General features: G+C 37.4%; 1 protein-coding gene across 1 annotated transcript; it reads right to left on the bottom strand.

Annotated features, from left to right (window-relative positions):
- Positions 1 to 1,012: 1,012 nt before the first annotated feature.
- On the bottom strand, positions 1,013 to 6,025 carry LOC148123041 (uncharacterized). Its single transcript, XM_087897930.1, has 3 exons — positions 5,943 to 6,025; positions 2,171 to 3,077; positions 1,013 to 1,834 (listed from the first exon to the last, which is right to left on the bottom strand). The coding sequence occupies exons 1-3, from the start codon at positions 6,023 to 6,025 to the stop codon at positions 1,457 to 1,459; spliced, it is 1,368 nt and encodes a 455-aa protein (XP_087754056.1). The 3' UTR covers positions 1,013 to 1,456.
- Between the last annotated feature and the right edge of the window lie 5,459 nt (positions 6,026 to 11,484).

The following is an 11,484-nucleotide window of genomic DNA, read 5'->3' on the forward strand; positions in this document are numbered from 1 at the left end:
ATTTTTTATATTTTTATTTTTATTTTTTTTTGCAAAACTGGCCTTTGGGCAAGGAACTGCCCATACCTCAATCACTGACAAAGTACATGGTGTCTGGAATGAATAAGCGGGACACAAGAAAAAAGACTTCCAAATCTTTCCAAGATAGGGTAAGACAGTTTTAAAATAAATTTCCTGCCTCTGAAAATGGTCTGTCAGCTATGTTAGGACTTAGCCAAAGTTGGTTGCTTCAACATTACAAATGAGACTTTGGGTGATTGCTCAGAAAGCCAATTGTCTCCATCATATATTGCTTGCTTTGGAAGCTGCTTGATTGAACTTCTTGCCTGCTCAAGTAACATTATTACCTTCTTAGGCCTTCAAAGCAGCTGAAGAATAGATAGCCATAGTTATCTTTCTCAAGAATTAGCCAAACTTATTTCAGATGCAAGATTTAGACCCCTTGAGATAGAATGTTTGTTAAAACATTTGTCATGTGTTCCTTGCTTAATATTGCTTATGTTGTTTGTAATTTTATACTTGGTTTCTGTTCCTCTTATATACAGTTGTATTGGGTTTGGATCAACCTGGTTTAGACAAAATGGTGAGGTGATGGGGTAAGCTTTGTTAACCAATCATCTTTAAAAAGTGGAACCGAGTTAAGCAGTGGCTTCCTGGCCCCGAGGAGAAAAACTGGGATGGACCAGGTGCTTGCTCTATGAGGGATTCCCACAGGACACAGTGGAACTTGGAATTTACATTTTGTAGCATGAGGTTCCCCTTATGATTAGTAAAAAATATAATTGTTTATTTTAAGCTAGCTTGGTTATTTCCCAAAACGAAGTATTTCTACAGATAAGTGTATTTATATAATTGAAGAAAAGTGCAAAATCAAAAAGAGTTTCCTTATCATTGAATTTACAGGACTTCGGTCCATATAATTTTCAGGTGCAAACAAAATAGAGACTTCATAATGCCTGAACAGATTTGACACTTATAGACTTATTTTCTTCCCAGTCATATGTAAGTAAATGTGTGTTGTCTGAAGATATTTCCAAAACATTTATAGTCATACTACCTTCAGTATGAATATTCTCAGGTCCTCAGATTACTGTAATATGCAAAGGCCTTAATAGACCTCTTATTCATTAAAAGTTTACTCTTGTATAAAGACTACCAAGAAGAGGAAAACTTTACCACACTGACTGCACCTAAAGGGTTTAACAGGCTGTAATGTGGTGGCACACCCCTTTAATCCAACACTTGGGAGGCAGAGACAGACAAATTTCTGTGAGGTAAAGGTCAGCCTGGACTATGAGTGATTTCCAGGACAGACTCCAATGCTACAGAGAAACCTTGTTTAAAAAAAAACAAAAAAGAAAAAAAAGAGTTTCTTTGCAGTATGATTTTTTCTCAAAATTTTAAAGCCTGATGACACATACAAAGGCTCTACCACATTGGCTAAAATTGTAGGTTTCTATACAGCATGTGTTCTTTGATAGATGTGTACACTTCTACAACATGCAAAGGCTTTGCCACATTGATTACATTCATAGGGTTTCTCTCCAGTATGTGTTCTTTTATGTGTTTTTAGATGACTGAGTTGTGAAAAGGCTTTATCACATTGATTACATTGATAAGGTTTCTCTCCAGTATGTGTCCTTTGATGTACTCGAAGATTACTGTTCAGTGAAAAGGTTTTATCACATTGATCACATATGTAGGGTTTCTCACCAGTATGTGTTCTTTTGTGAAGTTGGAGACTACTGACATATGAAAAGGCTTTACCACATTGATTACATTCATAGGGTTTCTCTCCAGTGTGTGTTCTTTTGTGTATTTGGAGTTTAGAGTTCTCTGAGAAAGCTTTATCACATTGATTACATTCAAAGGGCTTTTCTCCAGTATGTCTTCTTTTATGTCTTTGAAGGTCACCACGACTCACAAAAGCTTTATCACATTGATGACATGCATAAGGTTTCTCTCCAGTATGTGTCCTCTGATGTACTTGAAGACTACTGATTCGTAAATAGCCTTTACCACATTGATTACACATATAGGGTTTCTCTCCTGTATGGCTTCTTTTATGTAATTTTAGACTACTGAGTTTTGAAAAGGCTTTATTACATTGATTGCCTTCATATGGCTTCTCTCCAGTATGTGTTCTTTTGTGAAGTTGGAGACTACTGACATATGAAAAGGCTTTAACACATTGATTACATTCATAGGGTTTCTCTCCAGTGTGTGTTCTCTTGTGTATTTGGAGTTTAGAGTGCTCTGAGAAAGCTTTATCACATTGATTACATTCAAAGGGCTTCTCTCCAGTATGTCTTCTTTTATGTCTTTGAAGGTCACCACGACTCACAAAAGCTTTATCACATTGATGACATGGATAAGGTTTCTCTCCGGTATGTGTCCTTTGATGTTCTCGAAGACTACTGAGTTGTAAATAGCCTTTACCACATTGATTGCACGTGTAGGGTTTCTCTCCAGTATGTATCCTTTGATGTACTTGAAGACTACTGAATTTTACATAGCTTTTACCACATTGATTACACGCGTAGGGTTTCTCTCCAGTATGTGTTCTTTTATGGATTTTGAGACTACATTGATGTGCAAAGACTTTGCTACATTCATTACATCCATAGGGTTTCTCTCCAGTATGTGTTCTTTCATGTCTTCGGAGATGATATTGATTTGCAAAGACTTTACCACATTCATTACATTCATAGGGTTTCTCTTTAGTATGTGTTCTTTCATGTATTTGGAGTTTGGAGTGTTTTGAAAAAGCTTTATCACATTGATTACATTCATAAGCTTTCTCACCAGTATGTGCTCTTTTGTGAACCTGAAGAATTCTGACATATGAAAAGTCTTTACCACATTGATTACATTCATAGGGTTTCTCTCTAGTATGTGCTCTTCTAAGTATTTGGAGACAGCTGGTATCTGCAAAGGCTTCATCATATTGAATAACATCATATGGCTTCTCTGCAGAATGAATTTTTTCACGCCATTGAAGATGACTGTAACATGCAAAGGCTTTATCACATTGAGTATATTCAGAGGGTTTCTCTCCATTATGGTTATTTTCATACCTGCAAAGATAATTGGCACATGTAAAAGTTTTACCACATACATTAGACTGATGAGTCTTAATATCTATTAATTTTATAATTTCGTTTAATTGTAAAGAGGAATCAGATTATAAGCTATACATGCATGGTGCTGTTTTTCAGTATGGGATGTTTTGTGTCTTTGAAGAACCTTTGATAGTAAAGGTCTTTTAATAAATGATCCACATTTATAGAATCATTTTCTATGAGATTGTTTTACATATTTGAAAGGAACTAGACTAAATAAGTTTTAAATAACCTTACATTCCTTTTGCATTCTTATGTTTTCCTGCAAATGATGATCATAAATAACATACAGTAAGGGAACTGGGTCAGCAATTAAGAGGACTTGTTGCCCTTGCAGATAAGTGGGCACAATTGCCAGGACTAATAGGGGGCTTGTAATTATCCATTATTCAACTTCATAGGTTCTGAGGCCTCTTATGCCTACCATGAGGAACAGGCACACATGTGGTAGAGACCCTTGTATATAGATACAAACTCAAATTCATAGAAAGCATTCAAATAAAAAAAAATTAGATGTAGGTAGAAAGTCACGCCCCTGCACTGCAGTGATTCAGAAGGCAGAGTTATTGATGTCATGGATACTACTCTCCTGGGAAAGAGAATGATACCCTCCACCAAACTTCAAATTTCAAGATGTAGGTAAAGTTCGGTATAGAAACTTGCCATTGAAATGTACAAAAACCTACATTCCATGCTCATCAGACAATGAAACAATACACACACACACAAACACAAAATGTATGTTGCTTCACCATTAATCCCTCTGTGCAGAAACCAGGATCATTTGTATTTCTGAGTTGAGGACAGCATGGTCTAAGGAGCTACATTCAGGACCCAGAGCTACACAGAAAAACATTGTCTTTCAAAAACAAAAGTAAAAACAAAGAATTAAAATAGAAATCAGGATAGCAAAAGGCTTAAGAGTGAACAGAAATTGCTTCAACTGCACCTTTTGTCATTAGTGATAACATCTATAATGGTGGTGAAGTCATAACAGCAGGACTCACATAACCAGAGATGGGTTGAGGCTATAAAAACGGAAATCCAATCCCCAATATGGGAATTTCATCCAAAAGTTTTCTCCCACTAAATGGTCCACAAATACAACAAAAAAGAGCACCCTGGAGAGACAAGTGTTCAACAACTTCTAATCTGGGACCTTTTCCTTCATTCAACTACATTCTGACCCTGATCCATAGATATTCATAGTCATCTTATGATAAAAAAATATTTAGTCTAATGTCAATGATTGTCATAGGCTGGAACAGTTCCTGAAGTGTTTCAATGTGAATCTCTTATTACAATCATGATATTGATTGACTTGGACATAACCCAGCCCAATAAAGCCACACCTAATAGTGCCACATCCTAGGAGATTATTGGGTCTAACTACATTCAAACTACCAGAGTGGTTTATCTGAGTCTTAAGGTAGATAGACTACCAATTATCTGAAGAACTGTCATAGTGGCTATACAGGTTTGTATTCCCAGCAGTAATGGAGAATGTTCTCCTTACTCAACATCCTTGCCAGCATTAGTTGTCTCTTGTGTTATTGAACCTACCTACTCTGACAGGTATAAGGTGAATTATAAAAGCTCTTTTGATGTACATTTGATTGATGGCTAAGTTAATTGAACATTTAGTGAAGTGTTTCTAAGACAGTTTAGATTCATCTATTTAGAACTCCTTGTTTAAATCTGTACCATAAGTTTATTTAATTAATTTATTTCTTGATGTGTTGCTTCTTGAGTTCTTTGCTTCTGAGCAATTTAACCCAAACTTCATAGACAAACATGATGTATACTCATTGTAAGTGGATATTAGCTGTTGAGTAAAGACTAATTACAGTACAATCCACAGACCCAGATAGGTAAGTGTCAAAGATGCCTGTAGCAACGGTGCATGGATCCCAAACAGGAAATTTAAATTGACTAGATTTTGTGGGTGTACTCACAGCAAGAACAGGAAGGATCATGGGAGTCAATGGAGGTATGGAGGGGAAAACACTGAAAAAAATTACTAGAATAGGAAAGCTTTCAAGGGTTGATGTTGAAACAGTACAGTAACAACTTTCTGCAATCTTTGAGGGTGATTATAGTGAGGACTCCCTATAACTCAGAAACATGGAGCCTGCACTGGCCAGCTTCTGGAATCATATATGGTTCCCAGTGGTGGGACTAGGAAACCAAGCCATCCAAAAAATATTTGACATACACTTGTTGTGTTTGAATGACATATCAGGAAAATGGTGGCTCAAGATTTGTGTAGTGGCTAACCAAAGACTGGCCCAACTAGATGGGCAGGATCCGGAAGCTGGATGGCTCAGAGAACTAGGTGGAACCAAATACAAGTAACAATAAAGAAAAACAGCCAATGTAATGATACCTAATTCCATGACCATTAGCTTTCCAGTTCTCCAATCCTGTTCAGCTGTGTTGAGAGCAGCACACTTCTGTTTCTTGGGCTGGTTCCATTCCCCATTAGTAGCTATCCTTGGCAAGTAACCTATGACCCTGGGATCTGTAACATCTTGGGTAATTAAAGAATTGCAAACTTCCAATATTAAAATCCACTCAAGATCTTCTGTAATTTTCCATTGGTTTTGGGTCAATACACTGACTCTGCCCTCTGCAGTGCACACACCTGGTCTTCTAGACTCTGGCAGGCTCAGTTCCACTGTCACTACTGTTTTGATGGTCATTTCACAGTGCTGGCCTCTCCAAAACACTGGGGTCTTCTGTTTCAACTGAGTTTCACTTTCACCAGTAGTTTCTCATAGAATCACCTCAGGGAGCCGCACCTCTTGGCATGACCCTTACAGTCTTGGGTATTCAACTGTCATTGAGACTGTACCTTCAGTGATGTCCTCTCCTGGCCTCACAGTGCCATGTCTTACATCCATCAATACCTTCAAAAGCAATACCACCTGGGTGAGACACATTACAAACTCCATCTACCAGCATGAGGTACAAACGTGGCTACCTCTGGAAGACAGCTTCTGTGTGCTCTTATAAAACACTTCCCAGACATTTTCACATTAGTGATGAGGGTCCCTTAATTATCACTGATTTCTTAGTTCAAGCCAACCAGTATCAAGTACCCAGCGAAGCAAAATTTCACTTATATGCTTCTGAGAACTTTCTCATCACAGCTGATACTCCAGGCCCAGCTACCCAGAACTGGAGAATCTAAACATATTTCTCCTTTCCTTAAGACTTAAGCCAGAACCACATGACCAAAGGTGTAAGGTTCTCCTGTTTAATGGGCTAGAACATGGCCCTAAGTTTAATTACATATTTTCCAGCTTTCTTTTTTCACTGCCTAAGTTTGGCTGTCCTGAAAATTACTAGGTAGACCAGGATGGCCTTGCATTCACAAAGATAAGTCTTCCTCTCTTTTCTGTGTGGAAGGATTGAAGGCTCTTGAAAACACTACCTTATCACCACTTCCTTTATTACCTTTCTTAATCATTTTATGTCCTTGAACAGCAAATTTAGCAACATTCCACTTTTAAGGGCCCCTTTTTTGTCCCAAGTATTTTTCCTTGCTCAGCTGCTCCTTACATTCTATATTTTCAGTAGAGTTAACACTAATATCCTTATGACAGAGTCTATCCTAGACTCTTTTGAGATTTCTTTGGCCAATGGAATTAACAAAAATATTTTACTTTAGCCTCAAGCAGATTCTTTGATCGAAGGCAGAATGCAGTCATTTTCTACAACAAAATATCACAATAATAATTTCTAGGCAACATACTAAAATCCTAACTGAAACATCCTGAGCTGGCTCCTGATATTTCACATCATTATCAAGGTCACTGTTACCCTTGCTCCTCTTAGTATGGTCTAGTATGCAGATCTTAATGCATTTAAAGCTTTTCACAAGCCAAAGTCCCAAAGTCCATATTATTCCAAACAAAAGTATGGGCAGGCCTAGAACAGCAGTTGGTGCCTGGGACCAACTTTGGTTTTAGTTAGGATTTTATTGACATAAAGAGACACTTAGACTACTCAAACTCTTATAATGAAAACATTTTATTAAAGTGGCTCACTTACAATTTCAGAGATTCAGCCAACTATTATCATGACTGGGAGCTTGTAAGCAGGCAGCCAGATGTAATGTTGGAGCCTAGAATATATTGATCTTGACTCAAGCAACAGGAAGTTATCTGACACACTTCCTCTGACAAAGCCATGCCCACACCAAAATAGCCACATCTCCCACTACTTCCATGCCCTATGTGATAATGGGAGCCAACTATATTCATACTACCACAGTGGTATAGCTGAGTTTTGAGGTAGAAAGATTAAAAATTATCTGAGGAACTGCCGTATTGATTTCCATAGTGGCTATACAGGTTTGTATTCCCAGCAGCAATGGGGGAGTATTCCCTTTGCTCAAATATTGGAGAAAATGGGTAACTCCCTTAAAAAATGTCAAGAAAATAAAGCAGTCAAAGGAAATTGACAGAATTATGCAACACCTGACAGTGGAAATAGTAGCAATAAAAAGGCACAATCTCAATGAATACTGGAAATGAGAAAGCTAGGTAGGTGAACAGGGATTACAGAAGATAGCTTCACAAAAAGAATAGAAGAGATGGAGGAGAGAACCTCTAGTGTTGAGAATATGATAGAAGAAAATTTAAAATCTAAAATACTCCTGAAAGATAACATCTTGGAAATCTGGAAAACTATAAACGATCAAACCTAGAAATAGCAGGAATAGAAGGAAAAGAATTCCAGCCCTTAGACCCAGAAAATATTTTCAAATAAATCATAACCAAAAATTTCTTACCAAAAAAGAAGGAAACTTGGTGAACCCAGCTTGCAGAATCAACTAAACAGAACTCACAGGTGTCCACAGCATGTAAGCAATAATTATGCAACCTGTGTGGGTGTGTGTCATTTTCTCTGCATATATGCTATAGTTGTGTAGCTTCATGGTTTTGTATGACTCCTAACACTGTGGGTGGGAGGTGTCTCTGACTCTTTGGTCTAGACTTGGGATCCTATTCCTCATACTGGGTTACTTCATCAGTAATGAGGGTTTGTGCTTAGTCTTATTGTAACTACATATGACATGTTTGGTTTATATCCTTGGGAGCTATTCTCTTTAAGAAGGACAATGTAGGAGGAGGGGATCTGAAGGAGAGGAAGGCAGTGGAAAAGTCTGAGGGGAACAAGGGTGGAGAAACTATAGTTGAAATGTGTAGTATGAGAGAAGAAATTTAAAAAGAAAAGAAAAAGGAATGTGGATACAGGGGAAAACTGGGAAAAAGCAAGATTAAATATCAGTAGGACATAAACCAAATTCTGTATTTCTAACTCAGACACATGGCTGCTACATTCTCAAAGAGTTTAGATTGCTCTACTCCTGCAACTTTCTATTCATGTCTTTCATTTGCTATTTCCACTCTCTATATTCAGCTATCCATGGCAAAGGCCTTATAGCTTATGTATGTTACTAACCTATTTTCTCAAAAGAACACAAGCTATATCTTCACAGCTTAATGCTATCAACTCTCAATGGCTCCTCACTAGGTTTCTGAACCTGCCAAATACAGATGGGTTCACCAGTGCTGGACTGAAACTACAGAGGAAGAATCTATGACCTTTAGTTTTGGCATTATAATTGTTCCCAGAACCAGTACAACATGGGTGTTCATGCCACGTTTGGACTCTAAGTTGTGATGGACTCTACCAGATTTGCATGGGTCAGCACTGCACTAGGTTTTGTATGACGGTGATTCCTGGAACTACGAATTACTTTGCCTACTCCTTCCATCAATAAAAGTTTAGAAAAATAGAATCTCATCCTTGGAACATCTTGCTAGTCTTCCACTCTAGAGCAATGGGCTTTTCTTTAATGCTGACAATTTACTTAAAAGTTTCTGCCCGTTTTCCCACAGGACTGCCATCTGAAATGACTCAGTGCTTTTTTGGTAGAAAAGTCTACCAAACAGACTTTTCATTTCCTTCTGTCCAACTTGTTTCATTTTTCACTGTAGACCTGAAAAATTCATCAGTAATGATCAGCCAATAGAAAAAATAATTTGTCTAAGAAATCAGCCCTTTACTTTTTAATTTTGGCTTACTCAATTTCTCAGATAATGGAGAAAATAAAAATTCTTCAGGACAAAGATATAATACAAATGACCTCTATCTTAAATTTTCATGGTGTTTATTTCCCAGTGAAATTCTATGTGTCCAACTGTCGGGAGCAAAGGCCTGTATTGGTTATAGTCAAGCCATCTTAGTTCACAAGTTAAGAAAGCTATTCACCAGAAGCTCTGTAGGGCAAGTTCCGGGCCCAGGAAATAACCCAGTATTTCCTTATCTCTCCCAGTGAGTTAAGAATGCCTTCAGACCTGCAGGTCCCAGGTCCCAGAAGTAATTTGCATTCCCCCTTTTAATTAACATTTACAGAGCCTCAGTATTTCCTTTTCTCTTCCTGACAGCTAGGAATGTCTCCAGACCTGATATTCCAGTTAGAACAATTGCATAGCAACCTACCCACCCCCTTGCCCTTTTGCTACATAATGCTCCTGAGAATAAAATAAAATTTGCAGCTTGTTCAGATTACAGATGAGCTGCCCATTTTCTTGTGTCTCTCATCCCTCCATTTCTCTCCTGCAGGGTCCACATATGCAGTTTGTGTCCCACTGTTTGGGACATTCAAGCTTCACTGTCTGCATTACTAACAACACTTCCATCTTCCGACTCCCATGAGAATAACTGGTGTATCTCTGTGTATAGTTTTCTAGAAAATTTGCCATATAAAATCAAGGCATATTTTAAAAACCTGTACTCCACAAATTTGGAAAACTTAAAAGAAATCGACAATTTTCTGGATAAATGCCACTCACCAAAATTAAATCAAGAGCAGATAAGCAAATAAAACAGACCTACAACTGCTAAAGAAATAGAAAGAGTCATCAAAAGTTTCCCAACCAAAAAAAGTCCAGGTCCAGATGGTTTCAGCTCAGAATTCTAAAAGATTTTCAAAAATAAACTAATATCAATACTCTTCAAATTATTCCACACAATAGGAACAGAAGAAACATTGCCAAACTCTTTTTATGGGGCTACAATTACCCTGTTACCCAAATAACACAAAAAATTTACTAAGAAAGAGAATTACATATCAATCTCACTCATGCACATTGATGCAAAAATACTCAATAAAATACTGGCAAATTGAGCCCAAGAACACATCAGAAATATCATCCACCATGATCAAGTTGTCTTCATCCCAGAGAGTCAGGGGTGGTTCAACATACAAAAATCTGTCAATGTAATCCACCATATAAACAAACTGAAAAATTAAAACCACATGATCATCTCATTAGATGCCGAAAAAGCTTTTGACAAAATACAAAATCCCTTCATGGTCTTGGAGAAAGGAGGAATACAAAGAACGTAACTAAACACAATCTTGCCAACAGACAGCATCAAACTAAATGAAGAGAAACTCCCAGCGATCCCTCTGAAATCAGGACAAGACCAGGTTGTCCATTTTCTATAATTCTTGAGGTCCTAGCTAGAGAAATAATACACCAAAAGGAGATCACAGATATACAAATCGGAAAAGAAGGAGTCAAACTCTCACCGTTTTCAGATGTTATGACAGTTTATGTAAGCAATCCCAAAAATTCTACCAAGGAACTTCTACAATGCATAAACACTTTCAGTAATGTAGCAAGATATAGCATTAACTCAAAAAATCAGTAACCCTCTGGTACACAAATGATAAAAGGGCTGGGAAAGAAATCAGAGAAAAAACACCCTTCACAATAGCCACAAATAGCATAAAATATCTCAGAGTAAGTCTAACCAAACAATTTGAAGACATGTATGACAAGAACTTTAAATCTTTGAAGAAAGAAAATAAAGAAAACAACATAAGGTGGAAAGATCTCCCATGCTCTTGGGTAGGCAGGATTAACATAGTAAAAATGGCAATCTTACCAAAAGCAAACTACAGATTCAATGCAATGCCCATCAATATCCCAGGAAAATTCTTCACAGACATTGAAAGAACAATACTCAACTTCTTATGCAAAAGCAAAAAACCTAGGATAGCCAAAACAATCATGTACAATAAAAGAACTTCTGGAGGCATCACAATCCCTGGCGTCAAACTCTACTACAGAGCTACAGTACAGAAAACAGCCTGGTATTGGCATAAGAACAGACAGGAGGACCAATGGAACTGAACAGAAGACCCAGATATTAATTCACACACCTTCAAGCACCTGATTTATGACAAAAAAGCAAGAATTATCAAAATAGGGGAAAAAACATATTTAACAAATCATGCTGACATAACTAGATATCAACATGTAAAAGAATGAAAATA

This window comes from Myodes glareolus, chromosome 2 (genome assembly GCF_982192425.1).
Source record: "Myodes glareolus chromosome 2, mMyoGla1.1, whole genome shotgun sequence".
Classification (NCBI taxonomy): domain Eukaryota; kingdom Metazoa; phylum Chordata; class Mammalia; order Rodentia; family Cricetidae; genus Myodes; species Myodes glareolus.

Excerpts from the sequence above, each read along its gene's own strand:
- LOC148123041 (XM_087897930.1), bottom strand. The coding sequence starts at position 6,025 with ATGGATGTAAGACATGGCACTGTGAGGCCAGGAGAGGACATCACTGAA. Across the intron at positions 3,078-5,942 it reads ACAGTTGAATACCCAAGACT|GTATGAAAATAACCATAATG; the intron begins GTAAGGGTCATG and ends TTATCTTTGCAG. Across the intron at positions 1,835-2,170 it reads GTGTTAAAGCCTTTTCATAT|AACTCTAAACTCCAAATACA; the intron begins GTCAGTAGTCTC and ends GCTTTCTCAGAG.